The following is a 19,991-nucleotide window of genomic DNA, read 5'->3' as shown; positions in this document are numbered from 1 at the left end:
CCTGGTGACGTACATACATATTGACAAGTTTTTTTGGTGAAGCCAGGCATACACCACATGGTTTAGTAAAATGAATGGTAGACAGTAATGAAGATCATAACGAACTTCACAATGTTTTTTGCAAGTTCTTGGCACAAATACAGGCTGTAGGATTGGAGCCAGTCATTGTTTAGGCTTAGTCCACTTTTAAAAGTTTCAAAACAAGTAACCAATTCGACAAGCATTGTCACCAAATATGCAAGTTTCAGCTCTTATTTTACAGCTCGAAAAATCAGTCAAAGTAAGAGTTTGAACACGCATAATTGACATTGATGTTGACAATGGCTAACTTGAATATTATAAAGGTTTCAATAATTTAAAGCACAGACTAGCCCTAAACAATGACGGGCTTTAGCTAATCAGTTTGATGACCTAATGCCAGTAAAAATTAATTGTTAGTGCAGCATTGGAATGCTCATTAAATGCACACTTGTGTAGAAAATGACCTGAAAGCACATAAACGTCAATTCTTGAACTGCATTATTAAACAGAGGCAAAATTTGTTAGCTTTAGGCAGGCTTCCACAACTTTGGATTTTAGTTCTCAGTGAAATTTGTGGTGTTTTTCGAAGCCTTTCACCAGAAAGAGACAATATCTCTTAACAGAAAATGCAGAAAAGTCTGAGACAATTTGACACAAACAGTTGTCGCTTCAAGGTCCTTATTATGTGGGAGCCTTCATTGGTGGCTCGGTGACTAAGGTGTCGCGCTGCTGAACAGGAGGTTGTGGGTTCAATCTCCCATCCATGGAGGCTGCCTTTCTGATAGAGGTGACAAGCAAGAACACCAGTGTGTACATTTCGGCGCACATTGGAGAAAACCGGGTGGTTTCAAGTAATTTGAAGCCCTCCACGGTAGACATTTGGCGAGTCATACCAATTGTGACTCCTTAACCTTCACTGTTATCTTTGTGCTCACTTGTTGGTACATCGCATTGAACGAACACTAAAGGAAGAAAATAAGGTAGCCTACATTGGTAGATAAAGGTGACAAGTTAAAGGGACCACGAAGACAGTGTACAACTCTGCATCAGCCATCACAGACATGATGGACTATGATGGATAGCCATCATACATACTTACAAATATACTATACTAACTGCATTTCACTATGCTAAGCAATTACGAAAGGCAAAGATAGGGTCGCAACAGTCCTATTGATCTTATTTTTCACCGAAAAGCTGTTGTTGCTTAGTATGGTATGTTAACTGCACGTTGCAAGACATGCATCACTGCGTGGGCTTGAGATTGCAATGTTATCGCTTATTTCATCTATGAATCATCCCAAATAACAGTTGCTGTATCAATGCAACCTCTAGAGAAAGCAGTTTACGACTTGTGTGACTTGATATTAGGCTTCAGTATAGCGCTGAGATGGTGTTTTTCAGTAGAAAGTGAGATTTTGAGCTATCTGAAGTGCAGCATGAAAATATTTTGGAATAAGTGCATAAACAAATGCATGGGCGATGTAGATGATTGGCTTGGAATTTGAAAGTCCTTCAAATTGACAGATTTTAAGTTTATTGGGAATGAAACAGAAGTTCCTATACTAGTATTTAAAATTTTTGGGTTCAATGGCCCAAGAAGAAACTAAAGTTCACATAATATTTGGAATTTGTTTTAATCAAAAGATAAAAATCGTCACCTTTCTTTCAAGGCAGTTGTTTCTAAACGTAAAATTACTAGCACACACACACACACAAAAGCTGTCCTTGCCAATGACCTTACGGTGTCCATCTCAGCCCATTTGCAAGCTGTGTTGGGCTCAGCAAGAAACACTTCATTTTGCTTGCTTTTCCTGGCGTAAATAACGATGTAATTTTTAAGTGCGAATGCACTTTATAAGCGACCCCAAACCTTCCACCGCCGGCGGCGGCGGCGTCCGCAGTCCTCCTCTCCCTAGCAACGGCGTGGAGCGGAGAGGAGCGTCGGTAGCAACGGCGCGGTGACGTCACTTCACCACGTGACCGCGCTCGCTCCGCCTCCTCGCAGTGGGTGCGCGCCGCTCCCCGCACCGCTCCTCGCGCCGTGACGTCATGGTATGACGTCACAGCATGCCTCCTCTCCCCAGCAGCTGCCGCGCGCCTCTCTCTCCACCGTGACGTCACACTCTCTCCTCTCCCCCTCGCTCGGCTGCAGCTGCCGTGCGCCGCTGTCCCTCTCCCCTTGCGCTCGCCTCCTCTCTCAGCCACCTGGCTCGGCGCGGCGTACCCCCCTATATATGCAGCGATAAACTGCCAGACCTCCGTGGGTCGGCTCGCGCGCGCTCACGGGAGAATGCCAACGGATTTTAACTTTACTCCCCCTCATAGCATCACCCCGTGCATTTGCACTTAACCATGTTCACCCTCGGGGAAATGCTTGGGAGTTTTTTGATCAGCTAACCACGTATGCTCAAGAAAAGTTCATTTTACAAGAAATGCTTGCTTTCACCGATAGGCATGCTGAAATTGAGCGAATTTTCAGCAATGCAAGACGGGTATGTATGCAACCTTTTTACAGCCAGTATCAGTGAATACCACCGTGCAAGGTTGGGCTAGAAATATTGGGCAGGAATGACAAAGTAACGCCATGGCTAGTTGACATGGGCTGTCTGTGCTGAATTTCATCTCACTAGGTACTAGTTGTAATAGGTAACCTGCTTTCACAATTCGAAAACAAATGGCACGAAGCTGCTATGCAGCTAACCTGGTGTCTGCATGGAGTTCCAAGAAAAGTGCCAAGAAACACTTCTAATGTGCATTTTCTAAAACAAATGACAGCATGTTTGTCCACTAACATATACCCATATCCCAACGTTTATTCCATTAATCTATGTAAAATTATGCTCAACCTCAATTTGAAAACAATTATGACTCCACATCTGGCACCCATTTAGCTAGACACAATCCTAAGGTGGTACCCCAGTCGTCCTGGTGGTGGCTTGAAATGCTGCGCATGTGCTTCCTCTCATGAAATCACCTGGGCATCACACCTTTTGTAGCCTCTCAATCAGTGCATCCTGCTACAATAAGCCTGACTCCATGCCCCGTTCACCATGTTCGAAACAAATGTATTTTGTATACGTGACAGCTTCCTCTAAGAAACGTCAGCTGGACTTGTTTTAACACAGTGGCTGGTTTCAACTTTGAACAAACTCTCTGCTGCAGCTACAGAAGTTTGCATCAATGGCCAACTACCTAGCTTCTTTTTTCTTGTGTTTCTCGGCTGCAAGGGAAGGGGGTCACCCTATATTCTGACTTATATGGTACATTCTGTGAACTTGCACATCGCCTAGCACTGCTAAAAGTAAACTGCACTTTTGAAACCTTGGAGACACTTGCACACACTCCCCGCACACTAGCAGGATTGACCGCACGTGACACGTCCACTAGCAGACAACACTTCCATGCACAGGTGGCATGACTTCGGCAGTGACGGTCCAACGCTGGCGGATGGCAGGAAATGTTTTAGTGCAACATTGCTTTCTTTTCCATTCCGTTCCACGTGCAACATTCGGGACAGGCTTTGGCTTCACTTTTAAGCGCCAAACATTCGTAAGCCTTCATCTAGAGCATCTTGTGTCATTCCCTCTTTCAGGTAGACGCACTTGACACCTGAAACAGGTAACATGTACACTGCTTTTAACACATACAGACTGCAAACACATGCAAACAATTCTCATTTCATGCTTTACGCTCTTTTTCATTTCTTTCGTGATCCAAACAGCAATGAATCAGGTGGGGATAGTCTTAAATTTAAAGAGACTGAATTGAGCTGGGAATCTTGATGGCAAGGTTACTTTTGATCTATCCTGCCAAGGTTTTGACCTCCTTGGTTGTCAGCTCCGATGGTTTATTTCTTTGGGTAATATTACGTCTAATCTGTAAGCTGCGTAGATCGAAGTTGCCATATGTGCGACAAAAAGGGCACTGTACCCCCAAAAAATGGGCTCCAATCCATGCTGTGAAGGTAGTTGGAAAGCAAAGCTGTAAACGACACCCATGCGACGTCACTTGGATTCACACACGTGGCTCTAAATGAGTGATTCCCATTTATACCGATTTAAACTAGTTAGATTAGTAAGTTTGAGAATTGCGTTTGAGAAAGCTGAGGGAACTCTTATAATCGCTACTTATCAGAACCAGTTGCTCCTTTCACCTTTTGTAATACCTGTTAAAACAACCGAATTGGTATTCACCAATTTAGAAAACGGAGTCCCATTCGTGGCAAGCAGTGTGCAAAAGGTAGCGTTTCTGTAGTGGCCAGATGTCTGTATGTGGTTTGTACATTTTGTTTTCCTGCCCTCCAAACCAATCTTTAACGTGTCTTTGCCGTACGACCATTTAATTCCGTTGTGTGCGGGTTACCCTGGAGGTGCTGTCAAACAAGTTAATCAAGCCGTGCGAAGGAAGCGCGCAATGGATGCGAAGCTGCGCCTAAACAGGCCTAAAACAACCATCGCTAAAGCAGACGACGAAGCCGGGTCGCACCGATGCGCCCGCTGGCGTGAGCGAGTGGGGAACGCTGGGTAAATTCGCCACGCCACCTACACTGTGCTGTGTGAGTGAAAACTGCCCTGCCCCTCCGCGGCCACGTTGAGTTTCCTGTCCCGCACGCCACGAAAGAACCGTTGGCTGGTAGAGGTAGAAAGCTTTGCTTTAAAAGAAATTTGACCTTCACTGTGCTAAGGAACACCAGTCAACGATTCATGTAATTTTTTTTACTGAAACATTTTTAGCTAGGACTGTTGTTTTTGCAGCATATTTTTACGTTTTACATAACATCTTATAGAAATTGTGTGTGAAGGATAAAACTTTAGATTACCGCCAACATTTCCCGGAATCTACGTAACGGGATATCGTATTTATTTAGGTTCACTTTTGTGTACTGCATAACATTTCCAACGTAAAGCTTCCTGCGGATAAAAAAAAGGGTAGCCACAGCCAAATGGAAATGGGCATTTTTCTTGTGGTACCAAGGGGTTAATGCTCAGCTACCTCAATTTCTGGAGCTAGCGAAAAGCAGAATTGCACATGTTGTTTCAGTCTATAGAACTTTTGTTTTTTCCTGAACATATATGTGTTGACTATGAGCCAGAAAAGTTACCACAAGAATCACAACACTGATAATCTACAGCTTCATGTCAAGAAGTTGGAATACGAAAGCACCCATGTAGACAATGCTTGTGACATGTTTAAGCAATCCAGGTGGTATAAATTATTCTCAAGCTCCCCACTGCAACATAAGTTGGCTGTTTCTTATTGTATTTAACACCACATATGAATTTTCAAGCTGCACAGTAAGTCTTGGTTTGTTTGAATTATTTACTGTGTGATGCTTGTAGTAAAACGGTCAGTCGAGTCAAATGCGATGGAATTATTTCACTTCTATCCAGAAATTTTCAAGGCACATAATTAGAAGTGCAAGGAGTGTTTTCCTCCCTGTATGGCATCCCTGCCCCTGATGCTAATGCATTTTGAGTCACTCTGGGACTGTCAAGAGAATGGAGTTTTTCTTTGTTTTTACACAGGGAACAACTCTCCCCGAGCTAGTCATTCTCGATTTGATCAATAAGTAATACTACTGTAGTATGCTCACAGCACATTCCGTACACTTGTGCGGTGAGCTGATGAGCAGCAGCCTCACTTTTATAGCCATGGGAGGATGTATGTACACAAAAAGTGCACTTCCAATGCCAGTCCACGAGTTATAAGCAAGGCAACAACTTGCTCTGAGGCCAGCCACTCTTTGCCTTTTGTACGAGCTTCAGTGTCAGCCTGAGCACTTAAATTTTGATGTACAACACCAGGAACCCTTTGTAACATTAAAGGGGCCCTGGAGCAATACCCTTCAATAATGCCATGAGGCACATGTGGTCCTGCAAAGCGCACTTTGAGTGTAATCTTAATAAAAATCAGTATTACCAGAGTTATCGCATATTAAAAGAGCACTCGTTTACTTTCCTCCCCCAGTGTCGTCCATAACGCTATGGAAGTAACTGGCGGGAGGCTACTGGCCGGAGATGAAAATGGGCCAAAGCTCGCACACGTCTGCACACAAGTGACATTTGGCTCAACTACGCTTGAGTGAGCAACCTCACAAATGTGCCAGTTTATTTACTATGTTCAAAACTACTGACGGGAATCATTAATGTGTGAAGTGCATACCTGCCAACTCTTCCAAATTGTTCGGGAGACTCCCTAATTTTGACCACATCTTGTGATTGTACAAATGCTATCTCGAATCTCCCAAAAAGTGGCTGCCACAGCAGAGGTAGTTTTTTTTTTACTCATGCGCATACGTTAGTCTTTCTCGCTGCGACAGTAGCAATGCTTTAGAAGAGCACTCGCCAACGTACTTCTAGTTCTTTGTAACCATACCCTAGAGTGCCGCTAAGTATATTCAAGGCACTATAGTATAGACGCTTGGTATACCATACGCACCACACTGCGGTGTGCACAGTATACCGCAGTGTGCATGGTATACCACGTGCACCATGTGTCTGGGTGCTGCCGGGACGTTGTTTATAGCTTAGAAAGGCCAGCCGCGAGACACACTCGTCACTGTACCAGTAGAAGGTGAGGGAAAAGGTCCCTTCACAAGTAAAGAAGTTTGGCGCTCTCTGCTACTAGAACCAGGAGTGGAGTTTCCCATGATGAAAGAACAAAGCAGCTCAAAATAAATACCCTTGCCTCTTTCTAATGTCAGTTTCCGGTCTCAGTAATTTCCAAAATGCTAAACTGTAAAAACAAACAAACAAACAAAAAACGCGACCCCCCTCCCCTGCTGCAGTCTCCTGAATTTTCATGTTGCTAGGCTGCCAGGTCTGGGAGTGGGGAGTGTGCTTTTCAGCTCTCTAAAGTGACATCTGCCTTAACTACTAATGGTCTACAAAAAAGCACTATTTTGCTGCTCAAAAATGACAAAACTGTCGCAAACACAGAGAACCTGGCAAAATAAATAACACATACCGAGTTTTGAGACATCTCTGATGTTCCGCGCTTCATCATCAAAAAACAGCATGTGTTGGTATGCAAAGCCCGTCTGCTGCGAAAACCTGCATGAACAAACAAATTGTGGCATACAAGTTTGTAGTTGCTCACACCCATGGGTGGCGAGAGTATTTTTTGCAAGACAGGGGGGGAGCATAAAAGGGAAGGATAGCTTCAGCTAAATTCGATATAATAGCACAGGGTGGAAACAAAAATGTAATGCTATCAATCCCGCATACTATGTTGATAAAATATTGTTTGTGCACTGTCAATTGTTTAGAACCCCTGTAATGGTTAGAGCCTTTCGTTGGTCTTTTTTTAAAAATCCAGGAAAACAAATTGTTCTTAAATTCAAATATTTATCTCTTCTAACTTTACAAAGCTTTGGGGGAAATAATCATAAAAAAGAAGGTTTTTACAATTACTGCAAAGGTGACCATCAAAATTCAGAGGAAAAAATCCACTGACGACTACTACTACGCTCCCTAATGCGAAATATGTATGCAGCACGAACTGCAGTCCTGCAGTCTTCTCGGTCATGGCGCATATCTGCTGCGTCTGGGGAAGTGATTGCGTCATCAGCGAACGCACGGCGACGCGTGCTACTGTGCTGTTATCTCGCGGTGCGTAGCCACCACCGGCAAGCATGTTGTTGAAAGCCGTGTTTGAACCTGCCGCACAAATGTCGCGTGGTTTGCATGAGTCACGCACGCAGGGGTAGCGTCTGGCAAGAGTGTGTGGGGGAAGCAGTGAGAGAAATAATGCCAAAGCAGAGTGTGCCGCCCTCCCCCTTACACTTTCGCCACACTTTCCCCGCCGTTTTCTTTAACTTTGCTCACTTGGTTACAACGCCACCGTCAAACCACTGTAGTTGCCATCGGAGTGCTTGCACACTAAAAGCAGGCAGACCTTTGAAAGTAAGCATCAGACTTTTGAGCTTAAAATTTGTGCATCTGAAATAAAGAAAAGAAACTAATGCATAACAAAATACCTTGATTTTAAGAACTTATCTTCAGGCATGTGCTAATATACATAATGCCCACGTCACTGCTCTGTTTCTAATGACAGTGAAGCACAAAAACCTTTACGAGAATGGCAGCTTGGTGCGTGTGCTCCATCAGAGTTTTCAATTACAGCTTGCCCCATGTGACCTCTGGTTCCTTGTTGCATAAAATGGTGAATTTTAAAAATTTTAACACATGCAAATAAATAATCGGTGCGTGCACCCGGGAAAAAAAAGTGAGACAAAGCATATGCAGTACTTGTTGAAGTGGGTCACTTTGCAGCCAGGATAGATTTCTTGATAGGGGAAGTACTTGTTCCAGTCTAGTATGGCAAGCAGCTGTCTTGCTGCGTCTGGGTCCTCAGTCCTGTGGAAGTAAAAAATTTTTTTTAGTGACAAGTTCTTGTGGCCAACATCCGGACGTGCTTCTTCAAGTTGGTTAACAAATGTAGTAAAGGCGTGCTCAGAACCAGGCTTGTGCTCAGAACCAGGGTGTACAGCAGACGAAAAACAGAAGACTTATGCAAGGAGCAGCACTCGTTCTGGCCTTTCAGAGCCAGTAAGCATGTTGTTACATTTTTCTCATAGCGATTTAAAGCTACTGGTTGCTACAAATGCTAATATGTATGCTGGGGTTTTTCAAACATGACTAATTAAAAATGCTTGCTGTGTGTTTTTTACCTTGATGCCACTCCCATTAAGTAGTTTTGGGATTTCAGGTGCTGTAGCATAGCCGGAACCTCTGGATATACACTAACTTTTCGTCCATGTCGGTCGACAATTCTGTTACTGCAAAGAGAGTGTAATCTGCATGAACACCATGTAGAAGATCAGCACTCTTCAATGCAATGGACTGCTAGAACAGAACAATTAAAAAGTTAGCATACTGCATCCACACTCACACTGTGTGCACATGCACACACACACCCAGACACACACACATTTTGACCGCAAACACTAGTAAAACTATAATCTTCACACATGCATCCAGCCGCTGTATTTATTCTCCAGACCAAACCCAGAAGTTTGTGTGTATGTGTATGTATATATTATATATGTGTGTAGCGAATCAGAATAGGAAATGAGGGGCTCATTGAAATAATACAGAAATAAGGGTTGGCAGTCAAGAAAACCTCGGAAAGCAAAGGGGAGGCTGTGGTAGGTCATTGAAACAGATAAATAATTTGGGAAGAAAGAAAGAAAATGGAGAAAAAATGCCCGTCGGGTGGGATCCGAACCCACTCTTAAAAGAAAACAACAGCAGCTGAAATGTAGTTTTTTCAAGTATGTTTTAGGGTCAGGTAAACAGTATTTGCAATGAAACACAACTCACCCATCTGTCATTGCTCTTAAATGATTAATTACCAACAGCTCAGAAAAAGCCTGTTAATTAGTACTGTTTTTAGGGCATATATGTTCACATTATAAAAATGGAGACAAGTAGTAACCAAAACTGCCCCACTTAAAAAAAAATTCTACATCTGGCTTGCTGGTGGTTGCGTACCCTCAAAGTTGGTTTTCAAATGCCCCGGTGTTTCCCATTCCGCACAATTTACGGTAGGTGCACATCATGATGCGGTGCATTTGAGGGCCAATTTTGAGGACGCATATCTCTCAAAACTTTTGTAAAGTTGGGCAGTTTTGGTTATTATCTGCCTTTAATATCCTAATGAAACAGGTGCTCAAAACCAGTGATTAAAATGCTGATTCTTAAATTTGTTTTATACGTAATTGCAAATAATGTCTGCCTTGCCCTGGAAGAATGGCATACCTCCCGATACTTCAGGCATGAATTAGAATTATATGACGCCAATGGAAACTGGCCATCCTGTGTTTTCTCCAGGAAAGACACAGCACGACGAAGTGACCTCATACAGAAGAAGACTGATAGTAATTGTGAAGTAGCGCGTAAAGTGGCCAGCAATGGAGAGTTGATTGATTGTTTGACTGTAGGGTTTAACGCGCTGACGCAACGCAGGCGATGAGGCACGCCGTAGTGGAGGGATCCGGATTAATTTTGACCACCTGGGGAACTTTAACGTGCGCTGAAATCTGGTACACACGCGCATTTTTGCTTTTCGCCTCCATCAGAAAAGCGGCCGCCGCGGCCGGGAATCGAACCCGCGTCCTAGTGCTCAGCAGCGCAACGCCTTAGCCACTGAGCCACCGCGGCGGGTGCGATGGAGAGTGCAAAAGTGAAAATCCCGGGATGCTTAACACTGATTCCTACGTCGAAGACGAAAATAAAAATTTGTTGCGACCTGATGTACTTCGTCATCCAATGTTGCATCCTATGGCCCAGCAGAGGAAGCTGTGCAAAGAAAACTAGGTGAAAATGGCACAGAGGACATGTTCAAAGACTGAGGGGCTGGAAGCTGGCTGTGCTCATAATTTGCCAAAGTTGCGAAAGAATCGCCAGCAACAGCTGCAGGTTGGGAAAGTAAAGGAAATACATTGACGTTTTAAATTTTTTACAAGGTGTACAGTGCACCCTGACCCAAGGCATAGCTGTAGCAGCACCGAACACTAGAACACCAATCGTGTGCTCTGAGAAAAGGCATAATGCGGATACATCTTGCATGCATCCAGCTGCTACAAACAAAAATGATGACTGGATGAAACAGCATGGAATACCTGCAAAGAAGATTGGAAAACGCAGCTCGACTCGCCTGCCCAGAATGCATCATCTAGGGTCAGCAGTAGCTCATTCTACAGTTCGACAAAAGTCAAGACGTCATTGACATTGATTGAAGCAGAAGCCGCAAAGTGCCCAACTCTTTCATCTCATGTGGACGTAAACTTGGCTATCTATGGACTTAAAAATTTGTTCGACACGGACCTACTGATTCATTTTTACGCGGGGGAAGAAGTTGTAGAATAAGTAGCCATGCCTCTCTCGTGCCTGATATCATCATCACGAGTTTGTACCATTAATGCTGTCATCAGGGGGAGTATTGGCAGCTCGTCCCTTTTTTTCGCACACACACATACACACATACACAAGTTGTTTGACTGATTGATTGTAGGGCTTAACGCGCCGACGCAACGCCGGCGATGAGGCGCACAGTAGTGGAGGGCTCCGGAATAATTTTCATTACCTGGGGATCTTTAACGTGCATGGAAATCTCGTATACACCGGCGTTTTTGCTTTTCGCCTCCATCAGAAAAGCGGCCACCGTGGCCGGGAATCGAACCCACGTCCTCGTGCTCAGCAGCACAACACCATAAACGTACAAGTTGTCAATTGAAACAAATGCATGCAGCCCCTACTGAGATTATGCAGACTATGAATGTGCATTCCCAGAATGAATAATAGTCACTCAGGACTCGGCAGCCACTTACTTTTCTTTCCGAAATGGGGGCGTGACATGAGTATCCACGTACATGGGCCACAACGTGTAGTCTATTGCAAAACAAAAGGACACAAAATAATTAATGTGATCTTTAAGGGGCACAGATGTGCCGAAAATTCGCAGACTGCACTTTCAAAGACTGCAGTTTTGGTACATTCGGAAACTTTTTTCAGATGGAACAATGAACTGCACTCATTGGGAATGGCAGTTATTAAAACTGACTCTCCAGAAAGGCTGTTGAAATAGGTTTTTGTTAGCCCAGCAATAAATTAGACGATGTGGAAAAATAACTACAGCAAAATAATTTGGTTCTTTTAAAGTTCTTTTAAAACATTGTTTTAAAAATAGAAGTATAAGGAAGTTGCGCTGTTTAACAAGTCCCAGTGACTATTTCCAGTTTTGTACACCATGGTTTGTGCGGACCATGTGACTTAGTAATGTAAATTTACGCACAGGTATGGGAATTACTACTGTTAATTGCAAATGACCGGCAGTTCCCCTTATAATGAACGATGTATCGCTGATATTGTGTAGTGAGTGACGTGAACTGCTAATGTATGATAATGGACTTAAGTATGTTACATACAGTAAATGAAAAATCCAGAATTTGAAAGTGGCGCGCAGGAAACGGGTACGAAAGGTCTCTTTTATTCGCCTGTCCAGAGCAGTTTTGAACAGTTTCTGGACAGTCCAAAAATGCTCTCACAATAAAATTCAATGGGTGAATAACATACGGAGCAGCTTTGGAGGAGTTCTGAGCAGTCCTAAAGTTAAATGCATGCACTCGCGCTCTCCTAGAAAGCAAGGATATCGAAACACGACCGGTGCGCGGGTCTTCGCAACCTACAATTGCATGTCGATTGCTTAGCATGGACAATTTAGACGCATGTGTACGGGTCAGGCAGCACTGCAAGTGGAAAAAGCTAAAATGTTCTACGTTGAGCTGCACTAATTGCACTTGCATGCCTTGTGCCTTTGGATCTCTTCGCTACTAATCCTGCGCTTCGTAACTCGTTGACATCTGATGGATTGAAGCTGCTAGGAAACCGCGGCTAATGGCTGGGAGTCTCTAACTTACCCAAATCAAAGACAATAAGTTTCGGACGCATTGCGCTTGATACGCAAGCTTGGTAGCACCGTAGTACCACGACTTTTTACGCCCGCGTAAAGTGCTAGAATGTACAGTACTCGACGGTACAACCAGCACCTCACGACTGACTAGAAGTTCGGTCACGCCGACTAGTCGCCGCACCAGCCTTTTTGACGGCGCCGTACGCGTTCGTACCAGCTCGTAACGCCCGTACTGCTACAGGTCCCAAGGGTCCTGCTATGGTCCTGCCACAGGCCAGCGCACAAGCCAGCCGCGGCCGCCGCGGCTACACATTGGCTACACCAGCTACACGCTGGCGCCGCCGGAACCGGCAGTGCCGGGGTGCAGGTACCATGGTGACCGCGGCGCCGTAGTGGCGCTAGCATGGAGGAAGGCGCTAGAGTGTACTAGAAGAGTCTTCTCGTGGCCTCCGCGATTTGCTGCTGGCGGCGCGCCGCCGGTAGCCGATCGCGGAGGCCACGGTCTTCTAGTACACTCTAGTGGCGCCACCCTAGCTGCGATCAGGGGGAAGGGCAGAGAGGGTAAACGTGTTTATTGCAAAAAGCAATGGGGAGGAGTCCTCAGTCTAAGAAACACCAAGACCCCTTGAGCTTTCGCAGCCTCAACAGCCCTGAACACGAGCAGGCGGGGATCGTTGAAGTTGTAGCTGGTCAGAGCTGTCTCCCAAAGCTCGTAAGAAGAAAGGGAGGGATTTCGCGAATGTAGTGGGGCATGTGCAGCCCCTTACCACCCTTACCATGTGAAAGAGAGTCCCGGGGGCTTTGCAGAAGCGGCATTGCGGGGAATATACGCTGGGATGCAATATATGGCATTTATTGGGATGGGGAAAGATATTCGTCTAGACCACGGGGCAGTGCTCTCCCCTAGGTGAAAGGGAAGCACAGTGGTTCGGGTGGTTGGCTTCGGCCTACTGTGATATGGTTAAGATGGTTCTTACCTTGGAACAAAAGCAACGCCATGCAACATACCTGTGAACTGCCCGCGTACGTCGTGACGAATGGCGGTGCCAGGGGGTAAATAATAGCAAAAAAATGTTGTAGCAGCTTCTTCTTCTTGGGGAACAGTGCGAAACGACGGGGACACAAAGAAAGAAGAAAACGGGACAAGCGCTGACTACCAACTTATTTTAATGGAAGGACGTTCAACTATACATATCTCGTATACCTTGCCACCTTGCTACAGTTAGTAGCAGCTCTTGTAGCACAAATTTCGCTAGTGCGCTTGGAGTTGGCTGTGATTAAATATGGTTGCAAATGTCGTAAATACGCCTACCATTTCGCCACCAGCTCCGCAACCCCCGTCACTGTAACGGCCAGTGACTATGAACCCTAGGAGAGGCTGCTTTTTGTGACTGAATGAAGTGGAGGGTGCCAATAAACAAAATAAATGAAAAAAAAAAAACACTGGGGTTGCAGCTGCAAGAAAATATGGGTGCGTGCACTAGCACAGAGTTCACCAAGTAATGTGCCATGCGCTTCTTGCTGGTACAGCCTTAGTATTTAATAACCGAATAGTCAATCCTGCCCTTCTGTGCCACCACAAGCAGGATGGTAGCGAAGAGTGCATGGTCATGGTTCAAGGCAACATGAAAGTGTCACGAGAAATCTTGCTGAACTGCCAACACATTTCGACAGCCAGGCACAGATGGTGGTATTGTTGGTCTACCTGTACACTCAATTAAAGGATAGAGCCACTAGTAATAGGACTATATATTTGTCAAATGAAACATTTATCAAAGGTCCACATGGATAAAAATTATTTATCGAATAATTACAAGGTCTACCATAAAGTTCCGAGCGAATGCCCACCCCTCTTTAGGGGTGAAATATTCAATTTACTTAAAGACCCCAAAGATCGGCCACCCCCTAAAGTCGATGGCTTTAGCGCCGTTGAGTGAACAAAATAAACGCGAATCATGCGGTCACTTCTTTGTCCTCTCCGCACTGAGCTGAAAGTTCGCCCATATGGTATTTTTTTCTTGATATCTCCACAGTTTTGGTTTGCGGTGCGGCCACTTTTTGTAGTTTTTCGCACCTGACCCGAAAGATTGCCCATCCTGTATTTTCACTTGATATCTCTGAAATTTGGGTGGTCGTTCTTTCGGAACTTTACGGTGTGCACAAAAGACATTGATGATATCTTAAATTTGTTGCACATTCTTTGCTGAGGTTCATAATGCTACACTCACTATATGCAGATAGCGTGGCATGAACTTACTTTGTACTCATCGAATAAAAACTATTCACCAGTACCAGCTGGTACAGAGAATGATTTCGTTTCTTTAATTCCTTTCAGAATTAGCACAGAGGGCATGTCAAGTGTAAATGTGTCACACTAGAATGTGTGTGTTTTGAATGAGTCCTCCGGGACTTGTGGTGATTGGACGCAAATAGTTTTGTTCTGCTAGCATGGAGTGATTGCCGGCACTCTCTGCAAGGCTAGGTTTGCCGGTTCCCTAACAACAATTCACTTACTAAGTGTGGATGTACGTGGCACTGAAAATTGTAATAGCATCCAAAACTACCGTATTTATTCAATTATAAGGCAGTCACGATTATAAGGCAAGGGTGCAGTTTGGAGAGTAAAAAAAATCCGCATATTATATACATATACTGAGCTTCAAATATAAGGCGGAGTATGACTTTTAGATGACGGATTTTGGAAAAAACCTCACCTTATAACCTTATATTCGAATAAATACGGTATGCTACCATTCACCATGGAAGATTGCAAGATTCGGCCATTCCACCCAAAGCAAAAATTTGTCAGTGCAAAGTTATTGCGTTGTTTTTCAGTGTAACTATAGGTCGCCTGCTTCATTATCTGCCGTGCTTACTGTGTGTGTGAGCACTTAGGCTGTTAGTAACTGCCGATTAATCGAGATTTCTGGCCAGCACCACCTTGCTTGTTATAAACTGGGTTCAGATGAAGATGTGCAAATATGAACCAAAACATGCAAAATCCAATACTCATTGAAGATTTCCAATAACAAAATGTTTCAGTTGTATTTATATAAAGTGCTATTATGGTTGTAGCTAAGGCATGCAATAATTTTTATTTGCACACAAAGAATCCAAAAAATTTTGTGTGCTGCGTCATACCTTTATGTTCCCGTTTTATTTGTCCAATGCATGGCACTGCTACGAGGTTAGCACCTCATGCCACCTTACAAGGTTCTGTGGGATGTATGCCAAAATTAATTTCTGGAACCCGACTTTTTATGCGTCAGAAACACTGACATTTTATAACATTGCAGTGATTAGGCAGCTTCCTGAAATGCCACCGTGACAGTTGGGATATCGAAAACACTATAAGTTTGGTGTAATGTATGATACATCATTCCAGTACATGATACTAAACTGAATCTTCTTCAATAACTGGATAGAGTTAAAAAAGCAGTGTGGATGAAGTTTAGGAAACAGTTTAAAAAAATAACACTTAAAATCTACTAATAGGTTTTTTTACGAAGTAAAATTATAGCATCGCCCCAAGAGCACCATTTTAGCAAGTGTATGAATGCTTAACCTTGTTCGACAGAAAAGCACAGCCTGCAATAGTTCCGTCCTACCAATTGGCCTATTGACAAATGGGCCATCGAGCTACCTAGTTGACCATCAGCGAATGAGCTTTCAGTGATTGGGCCGGGTATGATCTACTACCTGTTCCCCTTCCCTGTGTGCTCCTGTGCCTAACTTCGACCATTATCTTTGGCTGGCAAGTGCATGCGTATCTAAGACCCAGCTGATTGGGACTTCGAAATTTGCCCCGTTTTCCCACTTAATTCAGAAAGCCTCATGGCAGAGTGAGGAGTGCAGGTTATAATAAGCATTCTGCAAATTAACCAACACTCTTTAAATAGAAAAACTACGCCAAGGAAATTTTTGAAAAGTTAAGGTTCGACTAGTTGCTACTGTCAGTCTACAATGGTAGTAAGGTGCACCCAGCCTAATAACTTTAGTCCGTGCGCAGCTTCATCCTTGCCTGATACCATGATGTACCTATATCCTCAGCATTATCCTTTTTTGCTGGCTTTGCCACTCAAGACCTAATAAAGGTTGACGGTAACTACGTTTGTGGCTCAGTGGCTATGATGTTGTGAACATGAAAGCACTAGGTTGAAGTTTCCGGCCACTCCAGCTGTCTTTCTCATGGCGACAAAAACACTAGGTTAAGTGTGAAGTTAATTTGTAGCCCTCCACTACGATTCATCTCATGTGACCTTCAGTGCGTAAAACCGTAAGCAAAGGCTAGCTGGCAATTTGTTCTCATGGGTTTTGCATCTAGTGTGGCACTTCCTTATCAGCTTGCCAGTTTTAATTACATGCTAAAGTTAGGAAGGAATTCTTGAAATTAAGAATATGTAGGGAAATGAGTGAACAAGTTGCCTGGCAAAACTGGCAGATGCTCAAGGTGAAGAACGGGTTCTTTATTTCCTCACTCATGACATCAGCAGCACAGGTTGGCAGAAGCATATTTGATGATGGGGTGAACCACTCCCTTTTGTACACTACAGATCCTGCCCAACCCTTTCGACTAAATGTGCAGTTGCTGCGTGATGTGCAAACTTTGGTGCACTGTCTGCACTTCGGCATTGCGTACACAAATTTTCTCTGTAAAATTAACTGTGGTCTCGCTGTCGTGCATGTGTGTCTTGCACGTGATGAAGATATGACCCACCAATTGTTATTACACTGTCCCTTGCACTCCTGGCAAAGACATGACATCTACAAGTCAACAAGCTGCCAATAATAACAATGGGCTGTCGTGTTTAGCATTTTTCAAGTGTCATTGCTTTCAAATATTAATCAACAGTATAAATACTCTGAGCTGGGCTTTTGAGAAGTCTTGCAATGTGAAAGCAACTCATTGTGAACCCATGAATGAAAATTTTCCTTTTGTACCATTATATTTTTAATTAAAATGTTCATGATTTAACATACGTTGCTGTGGAGCAGCTGGGGCTCTCACCACGGTTAAGACCACATCAACCGATACTACCGAAGAAGCTGCAATAACTACTGCCCACGACACAGTCACCATTAATCACGGACTCGCAGATCGCTTGCAAGATTATCAACGAGGACGCATTTCCAAAATGGCACTATATTCTCCAAACAAGCCTGAACACTCCTGAGGTCTACGTAGTCTGGGTTCCTGGTCACGAATCCCTCAAGGGGAACAAGGCAGCTCACGCCTCGTTTTTCTCACAGGAGGAACGTCACCCCTGGCATCTAATCAACCTCTCCTGCGTTACACGGACATCTTGGCCCACTACCAACACCAACGGCAAATGTTCCCCCATCCACACCCGCAACTCACAAGAGATGAAGCTACCACCTGCAGAAGACTCCAAACCAACACCTATCCGCACCGCACCCTCCTCTATGCCGTATATCCGACCGAATATCGAGCCACCTGCCATTACTTCCCAGCACTCGGTACCCTATACCATCAGGTATGGGAGTGCCAGAAAACACCAGGTCTACAACCCATCTCCAATCCTCCATTCGACAGTGGCAGGCATGGTTGGCCAGCCAGGACTCTGCAGTCTAGCTCGACCTGGTGAACAGGGCCCGCACGGCCAGCCACAGCCAGGGGATCTTGGACTGAGGATTCCCTCCGCCGGGCAGGCACCCTAACAGCAGCACCTGTTGTTGAATTATTACTACAATTCTTTATCCAGAAGGGGTGACTGAAGGTCTAGTCAGGGATGGGGAAGGCGGTGAAGGAGGTGAGGGCGTCTACATCCCTTGTGTATCCTCACGGTACTTGCGGAAGTCCACATAGACATGACAGTCTCTTTTGGGCAAGTCCAGCCCAGAGATGGCGATGCCCACTGAAGATTTTATTCATTCATTCCACCGAACAAATCCATCAATTGCTAAATAAAGATGTGTTTACCTCCAACCCTTTCAAAGGGGTGGTAGGGTGCGTGGCACAGTTAGCAGTAAAAAATAAATGGCAAACAACTTCACCAGAGAAAGCCATCAAGTAAGGGTGTGCGAATATTCGAAAATGTCGAATATTACTCGAATAATAAATATGTTATATTCGTATTCGCTTCGAAAACAATGCATTTGCATTATTTCGAATATTCGGCTATTATCGAATATTTTTATTGTTAAGGGGAGGATGCGGCTTTTAACTTTGAAAAAAAAAATGACCAAAACATCGTTTTTTTGAAAGCCACATATTCGGCTTCAATGTTTTCTATCCTGTGCGTTTGCAAAGTGTTTCCGCCGAAAACCGTTGCAGAGTGGGATAAAAAATACTTGTGCAGCTGCGGTGACAAAATGTCAGCTTAAAAGGGCGAAAAAAAAAAAACGGCAATTTTCGGAGCGCTGTATATCTCCGTAGCTGTGGTAGCTGGTAGCTGTGCCACCGGCCGCGGCCATTTTAGTACCATTGGATCAGCCGAGCGATTCTCTTTCCGGTCCTGGCCACCTATTTTATCGTTTATTCACAAACGCTCGAACGGCAGAAAAAGAACCACGCACAAACGGTTTCTCAAAAGTTCTTTTTTGCCACCTACGTCTCTTGTTCCAGTGATTTCTTCGTGACCGCTAGGTATATTTTTGATTCCGTTCTTTGCGTTACGTTCCTTGATAAACATTTGAGGTTGTAACACTCCTGGTTTTTCTGGTTTACTTTTTGTAAATTTTTATACAAATTGTCGTTCTTGGTCTATATGCCTGTTGTACATTCACTTCTGAAAAACTGAAAACTAAAAAAAAAAGAGTTATAACAAAAAAATCTAAGGCTGTCGCGACCTCGCCCATTCATTTGGGAATGCAAAGCACTTTGAAAAAGTTCTATATTATGTTTTGTAGGCCACTCAAGCTCAGTACAAGGTGAACAGAAAGAAAATTTTATAAATAGCAAAGTTCTTAAAATATTACTTTGAAATTTTTATGGTGTTATCATAGAAGCACCAGTTGCATTGCTCATTTTTATTAAAATTTTCAGACCATCAAGAAATTGATTTCGAAAGCCTCGTCCTCCTTAATTATTCGATTCGATATTCGAAGCTAGATATTCGTATTCGATTCGTATTCGAAAAATTCGATATTCGCACACCCCTACCATAAAGTGCATGAAACCATTTCTAAGTGAGCAAGGAATGGGGGCAGCCATCATGGCATACGACAGAGATCCTATTTATTCATTTTCATGTCCAGCATGTGCGCATAATGCTGGTATTGGCCCAGAGGCAGATGACGCTCCAAATCTATCTATCAAGGGATTAGCTGTTGAAGGCATCGAGGCATTCGGTTTTAACCTAATAGTAGTCCAGGTGAATTCTTCTCAGATGTTACACTCCTTCATTGGGAGAACAATTCTGTATGCAAAGTAGGACTGCGCAAAATTGGCACTTCCTGCCCATGCAATAGGCTGCGTCCTGCACATGAGATACCAAATTATCTTTATTCACGAAAGAACAACAACTCGTTTGAACCGAGTTTAAGAACCCGTGCAGTTAGCGCTGGATTCGGAGAGTGTAGCTTCAAGCCAC

General features: G+C 44.0%; 1 protein-coding gene across 1 annotated transcript; it reads right to left on the bottom strand.

Annotated features, from left to right (window-relative positions):
- Nucleotides 1-3,465: 3,465 nt before the first annotated feature.
- Nucleotides 3,466-12,717, bottom strand: LOC144155150 (magnesium-dependent phosphatase 1-like). The gene is made up of 6 exons (XM_077686417.1): nucleotides 12,446-12,717; nucleotides 11,357-11,417; nucleotides 8,696-8,803; nucleotides 8,274-8,381; nucleotides 6,991-7,076; nucleotides 3,466-3,633 (listed from the first exon to the last, which is right to left on the bottom strand). The coding sequence occupies exons 1-6, from the start codon at nucleotides 12,474-12,476 to the stop codon at nucleotides 3,557-3,559; spliced, it is 471 nt and encodes a 156-aa protein (XP_077542543.1). The 5' UTR covers nucleotides 12,477-12,717; the 3' UTR covers nucleotides 3,466-3,556.
- Between the last annotated feature and the right edge of the window lie 7,274 nt (nucleotides 12,718-19,991).

This window comes from Haemaphysalis longicornis, unplaced genomic scaffold (genome assembly GCF_048455015.1).
Source record: "Haemaphysalis longicornis isolate Haplotype H1 unplaced genomic scaffold, Haemaphysalis longicornis Haplotype H1 scaffold_1, whole genome shotgun sequence".
NCBI classification, from domain to species: domain Eukaryota; kingdom Metazoa; phylum Arthropoda; class Arachnida; order Ixodida; family Ixodidae; genus Haemaphysalis; species Haemaphysalis longicornis.
Note: the sequence above shows the minus strand (reverse complement) of the source record. Positions and strands in the feature narration are given on the sequence as shown.

What these genes read in the sequence shown, in the direction of transcription:
- LOC144155150 (XM_077686417.1), bottom strand. Translation starts at nt 12,476, where the DNA reads ATGCGTCCGAAACTTATTGTCTTTGATTTGG. An exon ending in CCCCCATTTCGGAAAGAAAA is followed by an intron (nt 8,804 to 11,356) that starts GTAAGTGGCTGC and finishes CTCTCTTTGCAG; the next exon opens with TAACAGAATTGTCGACCGAC. An exon ending in CAGAGATGTCTCAAAACTCG is followed by an intron (nt 3,634 to 6,990) that starts GTATGTGTTATT and finishes TACCTGTTTCAG; the next exon opens with GTGTCAAGTGCGTCTACCTG.